General features: G+C 40.9%; 1 protein-coding gene across 1 annotated transcript; it reads left to right on the top strand.

Annotated features, from left to right (window-relative positions):
- The first annotated feature begins 1,071 nt into the window (after window positions 1-1,071).
- GXYLT2 (glucoside xylosyltransferase 2) lies at window positions 1,072-25,926 on the top strand. The gene is made up of 7 exons (XM_075514330.1): window positions 1,072-1,414; window positions 8,989-9,178; window positions 9,381-9,512; window positions 15,924-16,175; window positions 17,219-17,342; window positions 20,587-20,759; window positions 21,507-25,926. Exons 1-7 carry the CDS (start codon window positions 1,200-1,202, stop codon window positions 21,687-21,689), a joined length of 1,269 nt encoding a protein of 422 aa, XP_075370445.1. The 5' UTR covers window positions 1,072-1,199; the 3' UTR covers window positions 21,690-25,926.
- The last annotated feature ends 1,193 nt before the right edge of the window (window positions 25,927-27,119 follow it).

The following is a 27,119-nucleotide window of genomic DNA, read 5'->3' as shown; positions in this document are numbered from 1 at the left end:
TAGCCCTGCGGAGAGCACACCTCCACAGAGGTGAGAGACGTGACAAGAGCTCTGCTGGGCATCAGCCCCATGGCCCTTCTCCAGTGTAGTTCAGCAGCGTGTGGTCACTGCGCTGCACAGCAGTCCCCAGAGCTGAAACCGGCCATGCTCGCTTCACTCAAGTTCAGCTCAAGTCCACTTCCAGGACTAACACCGTGAGGGACATGTGAGGCTCCCATTTCCCTGCTCTCCCCGTTCCACGGTTGGTATCTCCATTCCTTGCACAGCTTACACTCCAGCTCCACGGGGCAGCAAGAATACTTGTATTTCTGTCGTACTCTACATTCATCATAAATCAGGTTATGAACCTAAGTAGGATTTATTTCTGTGCAATTCACAGTGTTGTGATCTCTGCTGATGTTGCATGGAAGCCCAGCTAAGATCCGTCATATGAGGACAAGTTCAAAGCCACCCCAAAGTAAGTGAATGCTTATATTCCTTCGCTGTTCTACAAGTGTTGCAGTTTATCCCGATACAACCTGCCTTGATAGCAGGTGGGACGAGAATAGCGTGTAGGTAGGTGATGAACTGGGGCTGCAAGGTGGAGGGAAATGTGGCACGAGTTTGCCCGTTTCTTAGCACAAGCAGATGACACATGCCTCAGAGACCAATTTCCTCTCTCAGCTTTTTCTCCTGCTCACCTTTCTGTGCACACTCACGCTCTTCTGGCTCCGCGCACCTGCACAAGCAGGGATCTTCGCGAGGCGTGGACATCAAAGGCACCTTTGAGCGATGCAGCCCGCCAGCAGCTAGGATCCCAGAGCCCCGCCTCGCCTTTCTTCCCGCAACGAGGAAAGGCTGCTTGATGACCATGTTACCAAACAGTAAGGTTTTGGCAGAGCCGCTGCCATCCCGCTACCTCTGCCTGCCAACCGTCCCCCGCAGATTTTGTGGCGATCGGGCGAGCGCTGGCAGAGACCAGCGCGCCCCGCCGGGCCGGGCGTGCCCGGGCCCCTGCGGCTGCAGGCGGGCCCCCCTAGCGGGGCGACGGGGCGGCTAGTCCAGAGAGTACGGTAGGGCGCGCCCCGCCCCCGCTGCCGGGAGCCGGGCCGGGGCTCGGCGGCCACGTCCCCGCGCCGCGCCGGGCCGCGGGCGATGTCGGCGGCGGGCGGGCTGAGGGGCGGGCGGGCGGCGCGCCCCGCGCCCTGAGCTCCCGCGCCATGCGGCTCTCCTGCAAGGTGGCGGCGGCGCTGCTGTGCCTCGGCAGCCTGCTGCTGCTCTATCTGCTGGCGGGCAGCGCCGCCGCGCCCCCGCGCCCGCCGCCCGCGCCCTCCGCCCCCGCCCGCCCCGCCGCGCCGCTCGCCCGCCGGCAACCGCGGCTCAGCCGGAGCCCGCCGCGCAGGAGCCCTGCCGGGGGCGAACTCGCCAGCGCCAGGTAACGGCGGCGGCTCCGCCCTCCGCGCTCCCGGCCCACGCGTGGCCGGCCGGCGCCCCGCGCGCGACCGCCCCCGGCCCCTGCCCGCGGCGGGGAGCCCCTCAGGCCCCTCCTGCCCGGCTCCGGCCCGGCCGCTGGAGCCCGCGCGCTGTCAGGCGCGCCCAGCCCCACGCGTGCCCGGGCCGTCCCGCCCCGCCCCGTGGGTTCCCTCTGCTGTGGCCGCTCGCCGGCGTCTCTTTGCCGCCCGGTCCTTCGGGCACTTCCCTTTCCCAGATCGTTTTCCCCTCGCCTCTGCGGGTGACCGGTGATTAGAAACCCTTGCACGAACTGCTCTGGCCTTAGAAGTGTAAACTTTTTCCTGCGTGTTTTCACTTGGAGCATGGTTGCCAGAGATGCCACGAAAGTGCGTGGAAGTGGTACCTCCGCCTCTGGTCCCTGCGTGCGAGCGGGGCGGAACCTCCTCTGCGTGCCTGTGCGAGGGCGGCCTCTGAAATAGCTGCTTTTCCATGAGTTTTGGCCTTGTTTTGAAGGCTGACGTGGGGAATGTGGTACTGGCTGGCTGGCGTCCGTGAGGAGCTGCTGTCAGTCTCGGGAGCTACGGTTCTGCGATTTTTTCATTAATGCTGCAGGGAGAAGGGAAGGTGGCTGGCTATTTCTGTGGGGTACCACTGGGTTCCAAACTGCAAGGCATCAGCAGATTTTAAGCTGTCGAGCTTTTGTTTTGAATGCCTTTTGTAAGTAAATTAATTTAGCAGAACTTTAAAAAAGAGTTTGAAATCGTGATGTGTTGTGTTCCCTCTTGCAGCACCTTACAGGCAGAATATTTTTTAAAAAACTGTAATTACTTCAGAAAAGGATACGGGCAGCGTGCTTTCGGTGGGTGGAGGACTGTTTTCCCCTTTGCATTCCAACGATGTTATGGCCAGTGTGACCTCATATATCTAATTAACTTGGTATGTCTTTGTGTCTTTGATTCATGATTTCACAGAGATGTTCTGAATGAAAGACTACTCCTGTTTTTTGAGCTCTTATTCCTTAACTTATTAAAGCAGTTGGTTTCTTACAAGCGTTGTTACCCTGCTGAATGCAAGAGGTTTACTGTGGCTGAGAATGGATCATGGACAGAATTCAAATGCATGTATTAAAGCAGGATTATTTCCACTAGCAACTGTACCTCCTGAAGTCATTTTTCTTTAAGGCATATCTCTGCGATTATCATGGAAATCAAGAAGACTGAAGGAAGGAGCCCAGAAAGTATGAAACTGCTAGGGAGTGTAAACAACTGTTGCATTTCAAGGAGCTTTTCAGTGGGCATCTTCTTGTTCCAATATTTGACATTATCTAACTTTTCTATTATTTATTGACTTTGCAAGTACTTTTTACAAGGTCTGCAACACAACGAAAAAAAAAAGAGAGGAATGCTGTATTTAAACCATGCCTTCTCTTCAAATTTTTGATTGCCTGTTTGTTTGTGGGGCTTGATTGTTGGGTTTTTTTCCCTCACATCTGCTGGCAGGGCGTGATCCTGCACCATGGACACCAGCAGGAGTTTGTATAATGGAGAAGCACAATTCTGTGGGTCCAGTTCTGCCCCTTGCTGAAAGATTCTGTATTGTGTTAGTTACTACTAAAATAAAATTTATTTAAGTGAAGGTATCCATAAAAAATATTTGGGGGGGGGGTGTGTGACATAATGTGGTCTAAGTCGAGGAGATGCCTGCCTTCTTGGAAAGGCAGAAATACCCGCCAGCGGGTGCCATCCTGGAACGAATCACATCCACATTTGCATGGTGAAGGCATCAGGTGGTGGGATCTGCGTGGCTTAAAAAGCCTGATCCAAGAGACACTGAAAGCAGTGTGAGGCTGTTTCCAGAGGGCTGGAATTTGGAGTGGAAGAAACAGACAGTGATTTAACTAGTTGTTAACTTCAGGAGTGGGTATTCCCATTGATTTAATAGGCTTTGCTTATGCATGTGCTTGTAGTAAAGCACATCCAATGTAACATGGTGAATCAGGGTTGTTACCGCCTATTCATTCCTATAATATAAATAATTATTATTTTAGTTACTCCTTATGAGCAAAGGAATATTTTTTTTTTTATTTGATGTGAGAGATCATATATGATCTGATTCCTTCAGGATAATAAAAAAATCTGATTATGACTGTGTAAGATCTTGTGATCTGATCATGGTGTATGTGTTTATATGTAGACTGCATGATTGATTCAAATAACCTTAGTGAAGTTTTGTCTATGTGAATGTAAAAAGTTGTTTTAATTACTTTTGCCAAGTTGATTTGTGTAGTTTTGTCAGAAGGATGCAGGTTTGGGGCCGAACTCTGAAGTAATCAAAGGCATCATCTAGGATGTGCATTTGCTTTATAAGACCAGTCACGTTGCAGGCAAAGTAGTTTAACTGGGATTTTGTAATACCGCTTTCTGTAGTCACATGATAATAATAGAAGACATTAGTTTTTAAGAAGTGCAGGTTTCTTCTAAGGTCAGTAGTCATACATGATAAAAGCTTAACTTAGTCACATATCATTAGCTGGCTGGTACCTAGCAAATGTTAGTAAACACATTCATGTGTCCTGCTTTGGTCATTAGATAATTTTGGCAAATCTAGACAAGCACTGCATTTGAACTTCTGGTTAGCTTTGAAAACTGATTTTTGATGGTGGTTTTACTGAGCCTTCCTCTTGGAAGTGGCAAGTCCTATGCCTTCAGTAAGATTTTTTTCATATGAAGAATTATAAGTATGTGCCAAACCAATGAGTGCAAAGTATCAAAAAGCAAAAGGGTTATTTTACATTTGAAGGGCAGATGTGACCACACTTTCTATTAAACCAGCGTGGCAAGGCTTGGGAAGTGAACCTTTGCCAGCACATTTAGTTCCCTGGAAGTAACTTTTCCAAAGCAAAACATCTCTCATATGGCAACCTGTCAAGATACTTTTTCTTTCTTTGCAGCCTGTGTGCTCACACATGCAAGTTTGGCTTGAGTTTGATAGCCTATAATAACATGCCCAAATACCTCATCTCTGTCTAACAAAGAACCCACTTGATAAAAGAAGATACAAAACCACAAGAGTGTTTTTCGCCCTTTTCTCTGGGCGGTAGCGGAGGTTACAACTTCAACAATTTTTTGGTTGTCAGCAACTACAGTCAGTTTTGTGCAACTGCATTGAAGTGAGAAAACTTTATTTAAAAACATTTAGAGCCTTTCTAATTTATATTTTAAAGTGTGTGAGAGAATGTGTTTCATGTAATGAAGCCACTGTTGGGACATTGACTCAGTGTTGACTGTCAGGAAAGGAGCCTGTTTAGTGAATCACCAGTTTTGATACAATGCCTACATCTAACCTTGTTTATGCTGCAAGAGTAAATGAGATCATAATATGAAGAAGGTTTCAAAAACTAACAACTATATTGCATTTTGTAAGAATCTGCATGCATTATCTTTCTCTCAGGAATAAATTTGAAGGCTTGAATAGATTAGCAGGCTCTGTAATGAGATGGGAATTCATTATTTTGAATGGATCTGGATTGATTTAGACAGGTTTTGGGTTAATTACGTTTGAGGCACTTTGGCTGTGACTAATAAGAAAATTGCATGTAATCTAAACTTTAAGACCTAGAAATGTACACTGTTGTGCTTGAGCACTCAGGCTTCTTCTGCTATGTCAATACCCATGCCTGTCAGAAAAAATGTATGCAGTAAATAAAATACCATTGGGCAACTGGATGGGAGTTGGTCTGTATTGTTGGAAGGCCTTTGGTATAAACATTTTATCGTGCTACGTCTTATCAAGTCTGTCTTCAGCTGTTTCATAGGGAGGTATTCTGCAAGTATTTTGTGATGCTTTCTGTAGTGCTTAATCTTAGGCAACAATGCTTAATTTTAAAGCCATATAATAATACAATAGGAGAACAGCAGGTAAGGGAGAGCAGGAAGCAATTTTCTCTGAACAGATGGGTAAAACAGGGAACAGAGCAAAGAGTTTGACATGTTATATGAGTTAGATTTATAATATATTGACAAGCTACATTTATGTACTGAAATAAGAAGGATACCAAGGCAACAAAGACCTTGTGTATATGGTTTATTTGTTCTTGTCAAACACATTAAACTTTAAGGCCCAGGTCACTGTGTTGTTTTAGATGCATTTAAACATTTAATTTAGATTATAAAATCCAATTATAGACTCTATCCATAACCAATAAGTTGGACTATAAATGAATGAATGAATGCACTTATAAATCTTAGGAATAATTGGCTAATAATAATAATTGTAGTACTCTGTGGATCTATGTGCTTTTTAATGTGCTTGGAAGTCTCTCGAGGTAGGTGACTTGCTCCTGTAACAGCTGTTCCCATTTTACAGATAGGACAACTAAAGCATAAAGAATTAATGACTCACCCAAAGCTTTGCAGGGGCTGACTTACTGAAATAGAGCCAAAAACGGAGCTCACTTACCCTTCAACCACTACCTGAGTACGTCAAAAGCCTATTAATGTCTTAGGTTGATAACCTAGCAGTATATTCTTTCTTGCTTGCCAGCTGTTTTTTATTCTATGTAACAAATTTTATCCTTTGTACAATTTACCACAGTATTAATGTACTCCATCCTTTAAAACAAAGTATGCATCTTTCGTCTGTTCCATTTGTTGTATTGTCTAGGAACATCTGAGCAGGTAGTGTTTCAGAAAACTACTAGCTTCCCGGTATGTTTGCATCAACCACTGGTAACTACATGATAAACAAACATTTGCAATTAGAGGAGATACACTGTATTGAATCAGGATTCAGTGTGTACCTTGTATGAAACCTCAGCTTAAAGACGGCCTTTCATTAAGGAGTAAGCCTGTTTGAATGAGAAGGCTCCTGGTGCCCAGCCCTACCTACCCCTGCTAGAAAAGAAGTAGCTGCTCCACTGGCATAAGCTAAGTTCTAACCTCTAGTTTCTCTCTTGACAACACATGGTGGAGGCCCTCTTATCTTCAAGATGGGATCCAGATAAGCCAGCATAGCCATTTATTCTGTGTAAAGCAGAAGCATCCTAGATGCTGCTGGTCAAACTGGCACTGTTTTGGTTTGAAGACATTGGCCGTGTCCTGCAGATCTTTAAGGAATATCCTTTCATCCAGATGTTATTTCTCCCCGTCCCTTCCCTTCCTCCCTGCGATGTATGGACATGCATGTATAAGCAAACGAGGGAAGGGGAGTTGTGATGTTCTTTGCTGTAATCTGCTCATTTGCCTTCCTAGCAGTTTGACTTTGCCTTTCCACCTGCCTCTTTTCAGACTTCTGGATAATAATAGTAATTTTGTAAAGGCTAAGCTAAAATTGCTGTTAAATGCATCCTGCTATGACACTCTTTTTTCCTCCCTTTCCAGCTCACCTTTGTTTTTACAGTCCTCTTGGTTTCCTTATGTACTTATAAAAAAGATGCAAAAAGTTGTGTCCCAACATTCTTCTGCACCTTTCGTCGCTAACTGTTGCCCTCAGTGTCCTGGACTACTACTGAGGTAGTTCAAATACTACCTCGTGCTCCTTTTCTTGGGGATTTTTATTCCTACTTAGGCAATTGCAGGCTCCTGAACCCCTTCAGCCCAGGCCTTCACGACTCATAATTACTCTTTTCCAAGGCTCAGCTTTCTCCTCCACTCTCTGGGGCTGGGAGGGCATCTGTGTTGGCAGGCAGGATGTCTCTTGTTCATCTGTAGCTCCCATGGGCTTACGGGGCATTCCGCTTTCATCGAGGGTTGCTTCTGCTGAGTCTGTTCATTGGAAGTGCTTGTCTACATATACTGGATTTTTCACTACAAAAAAGCTGCATAATGGAGAGTTCACTGTGGCTAAAATTTGCAAAGAAAAGCTTAGTGCTTTGGTGTTGGGTTTTGAAGTGTTGCAATAAAAGCTTAGAGTTTAGTCCCCCTCTCAGTGAATTCCATTGCCACAAGCTATATCAAAGCAGTTCTCATCCTGCATATGGCTTGATTTAGAGACTCAATTAAGAGGAAACATTAAAGAGATAGGGAGAAGGGGGGAAAAGGGGATCTGTGTGAGCAGCTAATTATTCACTTCAATAATTCAGTGGTTTTTACACTAATAGGTTGGAAAGTAAATACCACTTCACATAGATGTAGTATTCCATTATTTATACACTGATGAAATTGGGGTTTAATTAAGACGGAAGCCTAAGACTTTAAACCCTTAATGAAACATGTTGCTTTGTATAGTCAGTAAAGTACCATTGGCTGGTATTCCTTAACACAGAAGTGGATTACTCTGTAGTGTAGAACACTGCTGTTATACAAAGCAGCATTTTAATGTCTGGCAAAAGATAATGACAGCTTTATTAACTGTCATTTTTTTCTTTATTTAGAACTTTTGTTTCTAGTATTAACTTTACTGATTAATTATATGTATGTAATTGTGTGTGCTGAGAAGAGCCAGGGATTGATGTCCTCTGTTCAGTGATATGTCAAGAACTGGTAGTGATCTATGATTAGCCTTTTGAACTCTCCTATAATGATTACAATGCTTGTAATTTAGTTGCTTTCTCAGCAGACATCCATCTAATGGAGTATAAATGCGATCTGTGTTGGAATGTGAATAAAATACGGTAGAAGCATTCCTGGAGGATGTGATTTTACCTCCATACTGATGGGGGGGCCATGCAAAACCAAAAGGCCATTATTTTCAGAATGTCTTCAACTCCCCAAAAGAACCCTGATTTTTCTGGCTAGCAAGTAGCTTCAATGTGCCTTTTACATGCAGATTCCCGTATAGTGTAGCTGAAATTTATTTAAGCCCGCATAGTTGCATGCTAAGTGAAAAACCCATAGTTTGGCCCTTGACGGCTTGTGGAATATAGTCTGATTCATCTGGGACATGTGAATATGTTTGTTTTTAAAAATCTCTGTTTTAGCAAAATCTCAAGGATTCCATCGGGTGAAACGGAGAGCAGTCCTTTGAAACTATGCCAGTACCTTCAGGCCAGGATTAAGGCATGCATTTTTAGCAGCAAAATTAATTAACTGTTAGAATAATTTACATATGGATGGAGTGGATTTTTTAAAGTATGGATGTCTTCTTCCAGTCTAGCCAAAAGTTATGGGCCTGTTAATGATGTTACTGGATGTAGTTCTGTAATCTGCATTGTGTTAGAAAGTTGGCTAGGTAGTAATAAGTCCATTCTGGCTTCATAACCTCTAAGCTGGAACAAAAAGCTATCACTTGCACAGAGCGAGTTGTCTGGTTTGAGGTGCTGTTGAATTAGTTTCATCTGTGTATGTAGTGCAGTGATTTATGCAAATCCAGAAATGTAAGAATAACCAGAAAATTTCTGAAAGTAGCATATTTCTTTGTGTTGTAATTTTAACACTCTTGTTTTGTACCATTGACAAAACTGGCATGACACTTGCATGTTTTGTGGATATCTAATCAGAAAATAACCCTCCTGATCCCCTACATAATGAAGGGGAAGAAAAAACCCCCTGATATCTATTAATGCGGAATTCTCTTCATGTTTACCTCAGTATTTTTTATATGCCTATTTATGGTTTTCAGGAAGCCTGGAGAACAGAAACATTCAAAAGAGCCTTCATCTTTGCAATGCATGCATCTGGCAGTTGTGGCATGTGGGGACCGGCTGGAAGAGACACTAATCATGCTGAAATCGGCAGTTCTCTTTAGCAACAGGAGGCTCTGTTTTCACATTTTTGCTGAGGATTCCCTTAAGCCTGAATTTGAGAAGAAGGTGAGTTTCTTTGTAACTTGGTAAATAAATAAATGAGTTAGTTATAAGCTGCAAATCTCTGAGCAAAATTACATTGAAATCAACAAGTAGCAGCTAAGCACTTTTTTACTGTACGCAGTTTATACATTCATTATGCATGCATATTATTTTAATATAAGCTATATAACATGTAGTGTCTAATTCCTCCCCCTGTGTCTTTCAGTTAAAGGAATGGCCTTCATCCTATACCAAGAAGTTTGAATACAACATTTACTCAATAACCTTCTCAGTAGGAAATGCTCAGGAATGGAAAAAGTTATTCAAACCATGTGCTGCCCAACGCCTTTTTCTTCCGGTAAGGCACCTGGATTTCTGAGTAGGTCGCTTCAGGAAAAAGTTAATTCTGCAGAAAGGAAGCTTTGCTGGTGTAGTATTAAAACCATTTTCAGGCTGAAACATCTGCTTAAGGATATTTTAATCTGTGCTTTAGCCACTTAAAAAAACAAAACAGAAATCCAGCCTCACTTTTTCTCCTGCTAACAAAGAATGTGTGTTTCTTATTTGTCTCTAGTTCCATTAACCTCTCAGACTCTTCAGACTTGGTGCGAGAGCTCTGTCAGGGGAGATGCTTTCAGGGTAGATGCTGCATGCCTTTGATAAATAACATTCTTTTCAGTGTGCAGTCATCATATCCTTTTTACCCAGTATCTCCCTTTCCACATGTTAGCCCTTAGACTGATGCTTTCAGCAATCCCTTTTCCTTGAATTTTATTTCTTTTTCCCTTATTTTCTTTTTCCCTTTTTCCCTTTCCCAGATTTGCCCTTAAGGTAATAACTCCAGTGTGCTCAAAGTCATATTCCATGCAAGAGCCTTGTGTGTCCTGGGATCTTCAGGTTCACTGAAAAATTGTATTCTTTACTGTATACTTACAGTGTCATAAATTTGGAAAATACTTAACGTTGCTGGAAAGAAAGAAGGTGTTGATAACAATTTTGCATATGCAGAAATAACAGAAATTGAAAGAACTTTTGCATAAAGTGATTTATGTGGAATTCAGAACATCTATCAAAAATATCTTGTGCATTGCTGTTGACTGGGGTGACTCCAATAAAGTGACATGCTGTTCACATGATCCAGATTTCTTCATTGCTGTCTTATGAGAAATGGGGGGATGACAAAGAAATCTTTACTTTCTCAGATGGAAACAATCAGGAGACAGCTGCACATCCAGATACGTAGGCTATGAATACATATGTGAGAAAATATGTGCTGTCAGCAGTTCTGTTTATCTGCCATTTAGGGGTAGACTATCAAATGCACAAAGGCCAGATGGGCTGAAAGTAACTCCAACTTCAGCAGGGATCCTCTCTTCCCTGAGTAAATATTTATATCACCTGGAAAACAATCCCTAAGCGTTAGCTTGTTCAATTCAGATTGTTTGTAAGGATGTACTCAAATGGGGTTATTTTCACTGGGTAAACATAATTCTTTGTTCTTCCTATTTCTGTGGTATTTTTTGTCATTTTGGTAGACTCTCATCACAGAAATGGTTTCAGTTTTGTTTGTCATCACCCTTCTGATGACAGAAAAGAGTTATGTATTCATGCTGATACCTTTAGGCTGGGCAGTGCTTTTTTGGTTCCTTTTTTGTCACTCACATGTTGCCGAAGTTCTCCAGTAACTTCTTGTAAGGAATATTAGACTGTTGCATGTTGTCTTAGCAAAACTAGAAGACAGCTTGAACTGTAAATGTTTGTTTCTCTTGGGGCAATTGCAAAATGTTATGTGTGGTCAGGCTGAGGTTTATGGCTTTGAATAGGAGGGGTTGTCCGAGAGTAGTCGCAGCTGACACTAAGTTGATACAGATATAGTAAAGAAAACAAGTTGTAGTAATAGCTGAGGTGGCAAGTGCCCAGTTGGACTTCTGGTACTCAAGTTTGCAGCCTGGCAGAACCTTAGGCTGTTTCTGGGTAGTTTCAGCCACTGTTACTTTTATCGGTGCTTGATAACTAGGTTCTGATGTCCCCTTTGAATGAGACAACACTGTAGAAATCCAGTCTGCACACAGCAGGAGCGGAGGGTTTCTCGTGTTATTGTTTAGAGAACTATTTTGGCTTGTATTTTAAATGAATACCAGCAGGATGTCAGTATCCTTTTATTCTTATCCTTCCCTGTCCTAAGCATTTTCTCCTGCAGCGGCATAAAATGTGACTGGATTTAGGGAGGACCCCAGGAGAGTAGTAGTTGAGTTTATCAGCTGTTTAGCCCTCAGTTGTGCAAATTGTCTTGCTCCTGATAATGCTAAGCACGAGTGGAATGTGAGTCTTTGATTCACAAGTGCCTCCTGCCAAAGAAATCTTTCTCCTGCAGCACCAGCGGGCATGTGAAAGTGGACAGGAGGGTAGGAGGAATGTGTTAAAGGGAAAATTGTGTAAGAATCTTTCAATGGTTTTACTCACGGATAAAACTAGAGCTATGGGATGTGATCCTGCAGCTTGTAGTAATGAACTGTTTTGTCCTGGGTAACAGGTCGATGTACACATTCCCAACTTGTTGAATCTGCTTGGGTTACTAAAATATTAAGGAAGATCATACAGCATTTTGTAGAGGCGTTGGTGACATCTGATCATATGTTTGCTACTTATATACAGGGAAAGTAGATTGAGCCTCCATGTAATCTCACAAGTCTAAATCCCTTGCTGCAGTCTACTACAATAAAACCATGAATGGGATTTGCAAAGGCAGAATAAGGAAGATGTAGATCGTAACATGAGCACAAAATGAAACTTTAAAAATAAACTAGGAGGGTAATGCTCTCAGCAAACACTTGAAACTGTTTTGTAATACTAACATGGATGTTAAGACATCAAGTGAAAAACTGTCTTCTGGTCTGACGAATGTTGCATACCACAGAGCTGGCTTGCAGCTGTCTCTATATTGCTGTTTTGGAGCTACCAAAACAATCAGCTAAAGTATCATGAAATGCTTAAGGATTTTTGGGTGATTTTAGTTCTAATAGTAACTAACATTTAGAACCCTTCTCAAAACACTTAATCTACTTAAGAGCTTTTAAGGTAGATTAGCAATAGCCCTGTATTATAGGTGTCCTCTTAGTACGCTGAAGTATCCAACCTGGTGGATCACTGGTGGCACTGGGAATAGATGCCAGGACCTTATCTAGACAAAAGTCTCCGTCTCTGTTGTAACTTGAGTTAATTGCTTACTACAATTAAGTTTAGTAACTCAGCTTTGTGGTACTGCTACATTAGCATCAAGATTTGTAATTTATCCCTAATTTTGGATAAAGCTCTGATAAACTGCCATGCTAGCCATTGCAAACCGTTAGGTAGCACAGCTTCACAATACACCAATATGTGTTTACACAGTAGTGTGTTACTACTTGCCAACCTTGGTAACACAGGGAGAATCCAGGGAGACAGAAGTTGTGAAATCAAATTACAGATAATTGAGTATTTAAGTGAAGTGTCAGGCTAAATATAGCCAGTTCTGTGCAGAACTTTTTGACAGATTTACGAAGAATACTCTATATAGCTGCAAAAAAAAATCACACTTCTTTTAAGCTGTACGCGCCTGTAGAGTGAGGAAGAAGACAAGCACAGTCAAGTCATATTCCTGACCATTTGTTTCAAAAATCACAGTCTGTCAGGTATGTCTACATGGTTTGTGCTAGCAAGCGTGAACTCAGACTACCAGACAGTCTTGTGTTGTTTATGCTCCAGGTCAGATGCATGTCATTTTTAAGCTGCAGTTATGTCCCTCTGGTTAGCCCTCCTGGCAGGCTCGGCACACTGCCAGCCCTAGCTGTGCAGCGTCTGGTTCAGGCAGAGCAAGCTGGAGCAAGGTCTCTTGTACCACAGGCTTGCCTTGTGGTACTCAGCTGCTTTTGACACTGAATATCAGCAGAGTCAAAAATTCATCACCTCCTCTTGTATGCTTTTGAGTAAGTAAAAGTTAAATATTATTTTAAGGGCTGTGTAGAGCCTAAATTTTTTTTTTTTGAAAACTCTTATTTAGTTTGGGAACAGAGCTACCCGAAAGCTATGGGACATTGGGAATGCCGAAGTTATTTAAATCAAGTTTATCCCCAGTGTAACTCCATTGAAATCCTGGGAGCTATGCAAGGAACTCTTAACAGCCACAATTTCTGAAATTAAATTCCCCTACCCAAGGCGAAGTTAAATGCACAGCCAGAAGGGGATGTGATCAATTCAAACTGACGTGTAGGTTTTAAATAAGTCTTAACAGTTCACATGTGAAAGAGAAAAGCATGAAGGGCTTAAAGGAAGTAGTACAGCTTTTCTTTTAGCCTGTTGGGTATCACTGCAGGGCAACACCTCGGACACAGGGGAGGAAAGGATCTTTTGACAAACCAGAAAGGAGAACATGTGAATCCTGAGTGGAGGAATACATGGCAGAAAGCGTGGAGTCAAATGCTGGTACGCACCCACTTCACAAAGAACTGAAATACCTGCTTGAATCCATTTATATATAGGAAAATTATTACAGTTGATTGACTTCCACAGACTTAAATTTATGTGTATATTTAAGGTTGCTGAAAGAACAGTTTTCTGCTGGAAGAAGCAGTGCCCAGGCTGTCACTTATGCTTGGGAAGAGTGTCTATATGCACCCATTAAACTTCCCCCTTAACCCTCTGCTGGAAATGTCCGAACTTGTCTCTCTACCAGGGCACCCTTAGAAAAAAATCTTACGTGGTATACACTGTGCTGTGGATCCCTCAGGCAAAATCTAATAGCTTTTGCTCTCTTTGTATTCATGTGTTATCTCCTGTCTCAGACTAAATTTTGGGGTGATTTTTTTTTAATATATTTTGATTTTATATGACTTCATATAAGAGGTCCCTATGAATTAGGGCTTCTAGGTCTGCAGAGTAACATACAATATCCAGGATATCTTTAAGCTGAGAAACCTTTTCTTCTTTTCAACTGTCTGTCTTCTGTTGATTTACTTTTAAAGTAGCTGTCTTTTTTTACTTGGCTTTTTTTAGTACCGGACTCCGGGATACTTAACATTTGCAAATATTTGCCTCTGAGCTCTTAGTGTGTTACTGAACTATTTGTGTCCCTCATTTATTGATACCTCCACATGCTGTTTTGTATTTTTGTGGAAAAATGGTGTATTGCTATAACCTTCCATCCAGCAGAGTGATCTGGATTGTGTTGGACTTGTTTACTTGGAGTTTCTTGTAAGCGTAACTTTTGTTTAAAACATAGAGACACTTGCCTTCTCCCGCTTGTCCTGCTATGTAGGAAGAACATGTAGTTATCATGTCAGAAATACAGGTCAGGGATTTGTTAAACTTGGCTAAATGTCAGTCTGAATCCCGAAGTGTTCAGTCAGGTGAAAAATCTCATTTAAGTCCATACTCACGGATTTGGCATCTTAGTGGATGCCTGTTGAGCATGCCTAAAGGTAATTTTCCCCCCCACTTGTTCAAAATCTTAATGTTGTTCACTCTATTTCACAGGTAATCTTCAGTCACAATACATTTCAATTTATGTAAAATTCAATTTCTTAGTAGAATTTATTGTTACCTGCATAAATAGTTTGAAAGAGAGTTTGTTTGTCAGTTTGTCATTAGTATAATTGCAATTGGATGAGTGAGTGATTGTTCTGTTCCACAACATGGTGAAAATCAATAGCCTTTTGGATTTGCTTTTCAAAGAAAGAGAGAGAAATAGGGCTTTTGGCTGAAAGTAAGAAAATTTCAGTCCTTTAGGAATTTTTGGACAGTTTTAGCAACTAATGAAGAAGAGCAACAAAAATGAAGCTGGAACTGATGATCAACTTTAGCTAATGATATTTATTACTTAACAAACAACCTTAGAAAGAGCTGGTGCAAACATCAAGGGAGTTTTCTTGGACTGTTGAAGGACTATATAATTTGCCCTACTAAAATTAACGAATGAGCATGTAAGGATTTGGATAGCCACAAGGGGGAACATTGTCAACAAGAATAGATTAAATATCCTGGATCTAATTTACGGTTTGCACCCTCTGACTTGACTAACTTTACTGTGGTTATTCCCGGTATAGAGTCCAATAACAGAGTTCAGAGTCTGACCTGATAAGTTTTGAAATGACATTTCTATTTACCAAGCAAATTTTGTTCTTCAGGAGGATGTATATACATTTTTATGATAGATAGGGTTTTCTTAACTAATGCAAATAATTTGTATATATTAACACTGAATGTAAGTCTCCTAGGAGCACAAGGTTGTAGTAAGAAAAACAGTCATTAGAAATGCATAAGGAAACATGATACCAAATGGAGATGAAAAGTATTCTGTTATACTAGCTTACCCTTTCTGTCTATGGAGGAAGCTACGTGTTTCACCACTTACAGATCTTGAAAAGAACTAACAAAGCTATGTAAATATATGTTCTTTGCTTTTTATTTCTGAACTGATACTAAATAGTCCTTGCAGGTATTTTTGAGAGCTCAGTGGATTACTGTTTCATATGAAGGTTAGAATCTAACTTCTGTGGTCTGGTAGCTGTTGTGCTGTGCAGTTGAAAAAAAAAAAACAAACAACAAAACAAATGACAAGCCAATAACCTGATAACTCTTGTTCCTATGTGTAATTACATTTAGCTGATAAATCAATAACCTCTTTCAAGTTATCAGTTTAAAATAAAAGTACTTTCTGCCAATAATCTTCCTTTTTGTTGTCTATTTGGTTTCTTTTTCATCTCTTCCTCTCCTCACTGTGCAAACCCAAAAGGTCATTTTAAAGGATGTGGATTCTCTCCTTTATGTGGACACTGATGTTCTCTTCCTGAGGCCCATCGATGACATCTGGCACATCCTGAAAGAGTTCAACTCAACACAGCTAGCTGCTATGGCCCCAGAACACGAAATACCAAAGATTGGCTGGTATAGTCGATTTGCGCGTCACCCTTATTATGGGACAACTGGAGTCAATTCTGGAGTGATGCTAATGAATTTAACACGGATACGCAACACTCAGTTCAAGGTGAGAAGAAGTACAGCTGTTGCAGAAACTAATGATTTATGTATTTTTCACATCTTGTAAAACTTAGTATAAAATTATATAAAGTTTGTAATATAAAGAATCTGAAAAAGATAGAATATATATAATTGGATACTAAAAGCAATTATAGTGAAAATTATTATTGAAACAAGTGAAACTTCCTCAAGAGGCTTGGAGCACTGAGAACTTGCAGATGAAGCAGTCTGTTAGCAGTAGTAAAAATGGCTTCTTCAACATTTCATTTCCCGTTGAAAGATACATGAAAGAATAATCTCAAGGATCTTCAGTGCAGTCACTGTATCGTTTTTAAAATTGGAAAGCTTGATATAAATATCAAGAGAAACTGGTAATTTTTTGCATCTGCTGTAAATGGAATTTTGTATCCTGCTGCAGATCAAGTGACTCCATGCATTGATACGGGAATTGAATTGAGAAGGGAACATTTTCACTGACATCTGACATCTGCCCTCCTTTGTGAAAGGCCTGACTTGTAAAATCTCTATTTGTTTCATTGAGCACGTATTCTCTTTAAAAACTTTATTTGCCCCAAGTGGTCTTTTTCCTCAGTCAAGGCCAGGGGTTTCCCATACTGTTATAGGAACAGCTTGAGTAAAAAAAGACCTTGGTCTTAATATCATAATTCCCAGGGAAGATAATTCTTAGTCTGCATTTTTCCTCGCTTTTATACCTCAGTTTTCACCTCGTCCGTGCATTTTTGCATTTTCCCATTTTTCCACTTTTTCTCCCTCCTGTTGCTCAGAATAGGAAGATTGTGAATAGCAGGAGCTGACATCAGAGCTAGACCCAGGAGACCCTGGCTTCCTGTTTAGATAACAAGAGCACAGTCAGCTCTGCTGTTCCAACTCTATCCAGGTCTAACATTTCCTGGCAGTTCTTCATTTTCTTCACCTAGGTATCTGACATGGCTTAGCAGACTTATGGATATGTGGGTGCCATACTCTGAGTCATATATCGCATCACTGTTCATGGTATTAACCCATTGCTTCTGTGTTTCTGCCCTGCAGAACAGCATGATACCGAGTGGTTTGTCTTGGGAGGAAATGTTATATCCATTATACCAAAAGTACAAAAATTATATTACATGGGGAGACCAGGATTTACTAAATATAATTTTTTACTTTAACCCAGGTAAGTAATGATTCTTGGAGTCATCATTGTCTGAGTTAAGAAAATTTCTTGAACTTGAAAAATGAAAAAAAGGTGCTATTTGTTATTTATAATATGCATAATGTACTCTGGCATGAAGTTAATGTGTAAGTGCACCTAGGATTTACAACCTATGAAAATACTTCCGAAAGTGGTGCAGGTAGTGGGGCTCGGACTTGGTTCCATTGAATATGTAAATCTGTTTTCTGGAGATTCTGGGAAAATAAGGAAGTATAACATTAATGATCGAATGCAGGAAAGAAGTTCAAGTTGTATGTGTGCTTAAGAGCGTCACAGGACCAGGGCCTAGCTGAAAAAATGTTCTTGTTTTGGATGTTTATCTGAATGTGAAATTGCCAAACTTTCTCCAAAGCTATGCTCTATTTTTCTGAAGTTCAGCTGAGTTCTGATATTTATGCAAATGAGTAATAAAGCTAATATAAACAGAAAATAGACACAGCCATTGAAATATCTCCTCTGAAACTGTTGCCCTTTCTACTTTCACTCCTTCACTAAAAGTTATTTTTTGAGGAAGATGCTTCCAGCCTCTCAGCTGAATGATCCAGCCTCAGCAGGCATCAGCGTGGTGTCATGTATATTCTGCTGTTTAGATTTGTGCATTTTCTGCTCTTCTGTATTCTGCTTCCTCTGGGACTATGAAGAGCTCTAGAGGACTTCAGATCTCTCAAAACCTTGTTCTTGGAGAACAGGTGGCATAACCCACCTGTCCTAGTGTGGACCAGCGTGACCAATATGTATGTACTTGTCAGCCCAGCAAAATGTCATATCTGATTCCTGTCTGTCACTCTTGCACAATGCCCCCATAAACAACTTGGAACATTTTTGGTTTGTCCTTTGTTTCCTCTTGAATTGGAGTCTTACTTGCATGAGTGCGTATTTCCAAGGAACTGGCAAGTTTAGGCATCTTCATTTTAAAAGGGTGTGACTTTTTCCACAAGTGCCGAGACAGTTTCTGGAAATTCAGCCCCTTGTAACTATTTTGCACTGATCACACAGAAATTACTTCAAGCACTTCCAAAAACAGTAACATCTGAGAAATGCAAGGATTTCAAAATTGTAGCATAGTATGTGCTTCCCAAAGAGGCTAAGAACCTTATTTCATGCCTCTCAATATGCTGAGTATCCATTCTTATTTGCTTGTCCTTGTTTCCTATGTGACCTTGTATTCCCTCAAGTGATCTTAAGAACAGAATAAGTTTGGATTTATCTTTATTTATTCCATTCGCTTTTCTTTTTCTCTAAGGAGTCATAGGGTAGGTAATTGGATATACCCAAATCGAGGCAAATAAAAGGAGAGAGCAAAAGCAAAGCAATAAGCTAACATCTGTTTACTGCAGACAGATGTCAAACATCAGCATCCCCGGTACACCATGTATTACCCTCAATACTACGGAAAAAATAAAGTGGAAGAAATCTTCATTATGAAATCATAAATTAATTTCCAAAAAGGAATTAATGTTATGGGAATAGGGTCTACTGGAGGATGAAAAAGATGAAGCCAGATTAGTTGTGAAGTCAAACTCAAGCTGCTAACTTAAGTATGGAGAAAAAAAACAAAGTTTGCAAAAATATTTTAATTTTGTGAGGAGAGCATCCTCTATCAAATTCACATGTTGAGACTCTTTTCTGCACCATCGTCTGTCTTTTCCTTGTAACTGGTAAATAATTTTTTACGAATTATGTAACATCAGACTGCACAAGAAAAGAAAACAAAAGAACTGGATACAATTAAAACAGAAAACTAGAGTTTCCTGAGGTTTTAAACTGCTGAATTGTTGAAGTTGGCCCGGGAAGGAATCAGTCAAGACTGCTGCAGGTGGCTTTTTATAGATGCAGTGCATTGGTTTAAAAATACACAGAGCTGTGTTACCTGGGCCTGAAGAGATGAACCCTTTTTCCCATCTCCAAAGGCTGTTCTGATGATTAATGGATCTGAAGGCTCGCAGAGCAGCTAGAGTTTGAGTCCAGCTGTCGCAGCAACAAATGTGCAAAAGCATCACGGTGAGGAGAAGATCAAGAATACTCAAGTGATGTGTACGAAAGCTAATAAGCACCTGATGACATCCTCTCCCCATAGTGACCTGCTGAAGAGCTGTACTTGCAAACATCTGTTCAGGGTTACTGAAAAGATCCCCGTTAACTGTAACAGGGTTTGGATCGGGCATTACTGCTCTTCCTGCGCTTTCAGCAACACCAGGGAGCAATTCTGAATGTGTGATAGGTCAGACTGAATGGAAACCACTTACAAGCTACCCTTTCTGGAGAAGTCTCCTGCTAGAGAGGCCTTAAGGGAAGAAATGTTGCAGAAACTTTTTCTTCTACTTGTTCAAGAACCACACAGGACCAGCTGCAGACTTCCTGGGAAGCTAGGAAAGGCCAAGTGAAGAGTTCAGTCTTCAGTGCTCCTGGCATGACCTGCCAGCATCACGCAGTGATTCATTGTACTCCATTTCTGGAGCAAAAAGGTCAGAGGGACTGGCGTGATTTACTACAAGCATATTGCAAATACTGTAGGTGCATAGAGAAAGTTTAAAAAAAAAAAAAAAAGAATCAGTAGGAGAAAGGAAGTTACAAGCCCTTTTGAAAAATTAAGCTCATCTTTAAATAACCTGGACCTATGAAATTAATGGAGGACAACTCTTAGAAGGACTGTGCATAAAATACACTACCTCTTACGCTGTGCTGTATCTCAGTATAACAGATTGTCATAGCCTCAGTGAAAGCTTCAGCAGCAAACACTGGATATACTTTGCAAGTTTTCCAGTGCTGTCTCCAGAAGGATTCAGGATTTTGCATAACCCTCACTGCTGTGTGTGCTTCCCTAGTCATTTCTGTAACTCCAGAAACTTCTTACTAGGGCAGAGGACCCTGGATAGTACCACCTGGTGCCTACTCTCTGGGTTTGATTCTGTCACTTATAGCTTTGTCAAATGCTCCCTTGGTTTATGTTTGCACCCAGTCTTGGTGTTGCCCCCCTCTTTCTGTTAGTTCAGGTCTAACAGTGCTGAGATATGTATAGTCATCCCCTGAGGAAAGGAAGCTTCTGTGTCTAGCTGCTGCTTGGGATATTTACAAAAGAAGTAACTGAAATTTTTGTGATCATCAGTCCCAGTTTTTTCACAGAAACATGGTTTAATTTGTTGTAACTCTTGTTTGACATGTCTTTTTTTCTTCCCCCGCCGTCTCCCCTGCCCGACATTGGCAGAGTGTCTCTATGTGTTTCCATGTCAGTGGAACTACCGGCCTGATCACTGTATGTACGGAAGCAACTGTAAAGGTGCAGAAGAAGAAGGTGTCTCTATTCTGCATGGAAATAGAGGTGTCTACCATGATGACAAACAGCCTACATTCAAGGCACTCTATGAAGTGATACGTGATGTAAGTTGTTTATCTCGATAGAGGCAGTCCTTTTATTTCAATGTAGATTACTGCTTTAACTGGGTCACTCAGATTGCTATTCCAGCAGATCAGGCTGGGCGTAGTTGTGCTTTATGTATACCCATCAGACACAAAATAGCAAGGTTGCTTTGGCCTCTCCTGTCTTACTGCATGCATGTATTTGAGATGATTTAAATGATCCTCCTTCATATTATAGTAAACTTCTAATCAAAAAGGCTGATAAATTGCTTTTTCTATAATACTGGAGGTGGAAAAAAGTGTTTGAATGGAGTTCTTCCTGCTGGTACTGCACCTCTGGTCCATAAATACCCAATGAAAGCTTGTCCTCCCTGAGCACCTAGTGCCTCTGGGCACATGGAAGGCAGAAGCTGGCATATAGACACAGGTCCATATTTCCACTTCGAATGTTGTATATGTACAACTCCACGCTCTAAAATACCTGTTTCTTTACAGTATCCCTATGTTAGTAAACCTGCTTTAACTACAGACTCTAGAAATATAGTTTCTGGAGAGTTGGCCATTTCAGGTAATACACCCAAGCAAACTTTTCTGAAAACGAGCACTCACAGGCAGACCAGTGGTTGAAGTTGATAGGCTTTGATGACATTCTGGGAAGGTGAGGGATAAGTCATTGCTTACCTATATAAGGTTCTATCTTATGGAAACTTCTAAAATGCCATTTTTGTAACTAGTGAAAACTAATAATTCTTTTTTTCTTTTCTTTAGTTTCCATTTGAAGACAATCTCTTCCAGTCTTTGTACTACCCTCTGCAGTCTAAGTTTCTGGATACAGTGCACACTTTATGTGGGAGAATTCCACAAGTATTTTTGAAGCAAATTGAGAAAACTATGAAGAAGGTGTATGAAAATCGTGTCATTGTCTACTTGGGAGCCAACCACAGATACTAAATGCAGCTATATTTTTATGCAGAGTTTTTCATTCTTGCACCCCCATCTCATGAAGCATATAAATGAAGAGTATGACCTCTTTTACTGAAACTCAGACTTAAAATATTTTCCTTTTCCAATTTCCTAATAACCCCTGAAATTACAAAAACAGAAGAAATCCTAGAAGTCCACCTAAACTGTCCTTTCTTAGGCCTTTTGTTCTCTTCCTACATTTCTCTTGGTTCCAACAGGGAGAGTTGATGATTCTCACTTTTATTTGATGAGTTTAGTTTGGTTATTTGTTTAAGAACAGCTGTATTCACTGTAACTTTTTTTGAAGTTGTGCAAAAGCTTGTACTTATCTTAGGCTTAACAAAGAAGTTATGGTATGAGCTATGTAACATATAGGGAATATAACTCTTGAAATGATAGGGCAAATATTCTTGACTGTAATGAGAATACTGAATTACAGAAAAGATCACTCTTGTGATAGGATGAGTTGAAATTTACTATAGTAAAGGGAAAGTATTTGCTTAAATTGCACTTCTGTCTGAAAGTATATTACCTGCTATTCTTCACGTGTAGGACCTAAGATTTCGCTTACTTAAAAAGATTAGAAGGCTAGAAGTGCCTATTTACTTTGTATTTTACAGCACTTTTTGTCTAGTGATTGTCATTTTTCCTCTCTGCTCTTCAGTAGTTTTGTGAAGGCTTCTCATGAAGGAATTAGAAGGAAAATAACTACAGCATAAATAGGAAAACAGTGTACAAGAAATGGGAGGGGGGTGCAGTGGAAGCTGTGGCGCCTGTACAGCTAATGGAGAACAGAAAGAGAATCCTTTCTTGCGTGGAGTACAGTCATGTTCTTCCCCTCCAGTCTCTTACAGTTTTAAGAATGTATTCCCTAACTTGGTAATACTAACTACGTTAGACACAGTCCAAGAATGTTGTGAATGAGGAGTACAAAACCAGGTACTGTTGATCTGTTTTCCTCTTTAATTAATGCTCTTTAATTGCTATTTACTGCACAGTAACAATGGTATGCCACCGAGAACCATTCTTCCATCCCCATGCTGGGAGACTGAGAATGCTGCCTCTGACCCCCCCGCCCCCTTTTCTGCTTCGCCAGAAACCTGGGGCATAGAAATGTATTTCTGCCTGGCACTTTCGTTCCTGGAAGCGGAGAGTTTTATGCTAGGATCATAATGAATAGCCTCAAAGTGAAAGAGGATACAAGACGGCTTTGATGTTTATTTAAACTACTTCATTTAGTTTAGATTTCGAAAATATGATGATCATCTTAGGCTATGCACAGACAAGAGCTTATTAAAACTCGCAGTAGCTGAAAGGTACTTGGGACGAGTCACTGGGGAATTGAAAGCGAGGACACTCTTGAAGAGCAGTGATACAAGAGCAGACTCCCAGAGGGCATCTTCTAAGTGTAAGCCCTGAGGGGTGTGTGTAGTTGAGTGCTTAAAGAAAACAGCAGAGAAAATGATCTTACTTTCCAAGTCTGTTCAGCAAAAAAAAAATTAGCCATTACTTGGAACTACTCACTTTTATATCTAATAGGCAAAGTAGGAGAGGGGTAAGGAGGGTGAGATACATGGAGCTTTTCTCTGATGACAAGAACTGATACAGATTGTATATCTTGTACATGTAACATACATTTATTAGAGATAAATATTTGGGGTATGTGGATAAGGGAAAGGATATGTTTCCTAAGTTAAAAAGTAGGATTTCTGAAGAATTGCAGTTTTAGGGGTTTCTACCCTATCGAGTCAGGACTGATGCACAGTTTTATAAGAAAACAGTCTCCAAGAGAAAGTCCTTTTAGCTTGCACATTCCTCTCTCCTTGTGTGGCAGCTCATGAGAGGAGGGAAAATAACAGGCCTTGCTGGCATCTCAGGCTGCCAGATAAACAGGCTGTCCACAGGATGAAGTGCTGACAAACTTTTTCCAAACACTAGAGTGTGAAAATGTCTGTGACGCATCCGTAAGTGTGCTGTGTGAATGACACAACATGGCAAACAGCATCACTAGAGAGTCATCTGAGTAGAGGAGGTGTTAAGATACAGGCTTGGAATAAGGGGCAGACAGTCTTGGTCTTAGCAATTTCACTGCTGGTCTGCGCTAGTCCTCGCAGGCATGACAGACAAACAGAACCATCTGTTCTTTGCACCTCTGTATGCTGCAAATTCTAATCAACAGTTTCTGCATGTTTCCGACTCAGATCCGTTATCTTGAAGTCTTTGCCACATAAGTGTAAACTGACATGCAAAGGACAGAGGCAGCTCTGCATCTATTTTGATTGAAAGCCCGGAATTTCCTAGTGGGACCCAGAAGGGCATTTAAACTTAAATGTAGACGTTACTGTATCTCACAACTTGCCTTAGTATTTTCTATTTTAACTGAAGTTTTAGTTGCCACTTAAAAAGAACAGTACATTCCTAGCTACAGGGGAAGGTTTGAAAATGTAACCCAAATGAACCTCAAAGACTTCAGAACAAGAAGGCAATGAAAGGAAAAATTCAGCATGCTGTTTTAAAAAGTTTAAGATCACGTAAGCCTAACGTGCGACAGGTAAACCTTTTAGGCTAGCAATAGTGAGAACTTGTAATAAATATTAGCTTGCTTTTTGATCTTTATTTTCAAGTATCAGGGTAAAGCTGACTGTAGGTCAAAAGAGGATAGATGAGATGCGTCCTGGGCACTCTGAATTCCTCATGTCTATGGTACCTACAAGCCACAGAAAGTTGCAGAGCAGAAGTCTTGTTGCCCAGACAGTTGCAACTCTGGTGCTAAGCCTCTGAAGTTTAGGAGGCTGTGATTGTGTAAGCTATGATTCAGCAGAACCTTGCAACTATGGGCACATTAAAATGAAGGAATGGAATTCATTACAAAACAAAGGCATTATTGCATATAAAATGATTAGAGATTAAAACCATGCTTTTTATGCTTACAGGAGGTGCTACATTAGGTTTAGAAAGAACTGTGTTACGTTCTCAACAGCTATTAAAATATATGAAGTATATGCTTTAACATGAAGGCTTTTGTTAATGTAATATCAACTTGCAGGAAGAATGGGGGAGGGTCCCCCCTGCTGTGCTTTTTCTGAGGAAAAAAAAAAGCTATAATTTGAGCTCTCCGAAGTGTTTTAAAACAATTATATAACTTTTGTTTGTTGTTAGAATTATTGATTTATATTTTATTACAGCTTCCGAAACCATGTTATATTTTGGTTTTAACAGTAGTTGATTCTAATATTAATCTTATTTAGAAACTACTTTTCATTCTTTTTGTATTTCATACTTGTGGCTAATCCCTTGTTAATTAGCCTTCATTTATTTTAATAATGGGATATGTAAATACTTACATAGACTTTATATCCTCAGTTCCCCTTCCTCTCTTGTATTTTAGTTATTTCCAATGGTATAATGTAACCAAAACACCTTTGCTAATGTAACACCTTGAGCAGTGTCATCATAGCATAGGGGGGAAACCAAAATAGTTTTCTTTAAATGAATAGGAACTCCAGCACACAGAATGTGTTGATAACAAAGGAAGAGAATCACCTTTCACACTGAGAAAGAAACAGCAGGGTACAGCCCAGAGAACTGTGCCCAGGTTATTTGAACATAAGCCCTAACCCAGCAAATGTTTGATACTCTGAATTTTGCCTGTGTAGTCAGTAGGCTTATATGCAATGCATAAAGTTAAGCATGTAACCAAGTCCTTGCTGTATCAGCGTCAAATATTCAGGTTTAAAATTTGCTATGTTATACTTGAACTTGCCGAAGGCAGATAAATAGGGGCTTTATGCTAAGAGCTGCTGAGCACCTCCTTTTAGCCCAAAGCCATTTAAGAAAGTGTCAGGCTACCAGTGCACCTTTGTACAACAAAGAACTGCCAGAGAGGGAAGCATTTGGTTGCATCATTTATATAATGTGAGAGTTTTTCTAGGCTATTTGCCTGCGTATTACAAAGTGGGCTTAGATAGCTTCGCTATCATTTCACTTACAGGTGGAAACTGGAAACTGCTCTGTGTGTGTGTGTGTGTGTGTGTGTGTACACAACAAGAGCGTATGTATAAAGAATTCTGTACCTTTTCTCTATCATTTAATTGCTTGTGTATTTTTATTTGACAAGTGCACCAATTGTTTATAGCTCCCAAGGAGGCCTAGCAGTGCATTTCTGTGTTGATTAAGATCCTTTGGCTTACATTACAAATAAATGAAGTTTTAAGCAAGCTCTGCATTTTGATAGTTTTCTTTTAAGTATAAGGTTGTATGTGTGTGTGTGTGTCTGGTTGGGATGGAGTTTAGTATTAGTGATGTTACAGTGTACGTATACAGGGTATGTCTGCATCGAGCAGAGAAAAATGTTCCTCTCTTACAATTTTACTCTTACTGTAGTGAGAGAGTATTAGATTGGATATGTTACTGAGAGAGACAAATACAAACATTTAACTTTCCTCAAAGTGCTAACGGGTCATGCTGCAACTCCAGTTGCGTTACGGTGACCATAGACCAGAACCTGGTCTCAAAGGAAACTGAAGTTTTACCTTTTACTCTTACTTTTTATTGTTTCTCTATTATCTCCTACTCCTTGGAGGATTTGGTCATTTAGCATCATTTCCCTTCCCTTCTTCTTGCATTTAATTTTATTTCTTTGACACTCTTGTGTGGTCACTGCTCCAATGTCCTTGGTTTTGCTGCGACATCTCTGTGTGACAGAAATTTGTGAGTTGTCAATTCAGCCAAACCAGTTGTCTGCCTGGTGATGAAATTGTTTTCTCCCTTGCTCAACTTGCTCAACTGTATGGTATGTTGGGCTCAGTCATGCTCTCTTTGAAGTCAAGAATAAAACTCCCATTGATATTCATGAGAAAAGGTAAGGCCAGCTGTAAAACAATAGTACTCTGTACAGTGTTTCTTCATCTCTGGCCTGGGAGGTGTGTAGTCCTGTGGTGTTTGGTTGCATGTCCCATAATCAAACTGGTCTGTGACGTCCTGATCCAGGATTTTTCACTTGCAAATGTGGCTTCAGTCAGTTGTGGGGAGAACGCACAGTTTTTCCAAGGTACAGGCTTGGCAGAGGTAACGCGGGCACAACATCAAACAGGATGGGCATTACCTGGTGCTGGTGATTCAGAGGAAGGGACCCGAATTGTGATTTCCCACATCCCCATTGCTGTACTGCTGCATTCGTTACCTCAGTCTAAATCTCGCTGGCTGCAGCTCTCTTATTTGGAACAAATAAACTCTTCACTGAAGCAAGGCCTTGGAGCTCGGTTACCCACAGCAGAGGGACCTGGGTACTGGGATAGTCTCCTTCTCCCCTGCCCACACTGCTGTATGCACGCTGCTAACCACGGCTCTGACCAGGAGACATCCTCGTCTCATTGTTGTGGAGCACGAGTCTAAATGGAGCTCAGCTATGATTTGACA

The sequence above is a fragment of the Mycteria americana genome, chromosome 11 (assembly GCF_035582795.1).
Source record: "Mycteria americana isolate JAX WOST 10 ecotype Jacksonville Zoo and Gardens chromosome 11, USCA_MyAme_1.0, whole genome shotgun sequence".
Lineage (NCBI taxonomy): Eukaryota > Metazoa > Chordata > Aves > Ciconiiformes > Ciconiidae > Mycteria > Mycteria americana.
Note: the sequence above shows the minus strand (reverse complement) of the source record. Positions and strands in the feature narration are given on the sequence as shown.

What these genes read in the sequence shown, in the direction of transcription:
- GXYLT2 (XM_075514330.1), top strand. Translation starts at nt 1,200, where the DNA reads ATGCGGCTCTCCTGCAAGGTGGCGGCGGCGCTGCTGTGCCTCGGCAGC. An exon ending in AGCCTGAATTTGAGAAGAAG is followed by an intron (nt 9,179 to 9,380) that starts GTGAGTTTCTTT and finishes TGTGTCTTTCAG; the next exon opens with TTAAAGGAATGGCCTTCATC. An exon ending in AATTTTTTACTTTAACCCAG is followed by an intron (nt 17,343 to 20,586) that starts GTAAGTAATGAT and finishes CGACATTGGCAG; the next exon opens with AGTGTCTCTATGTGTTTCCA.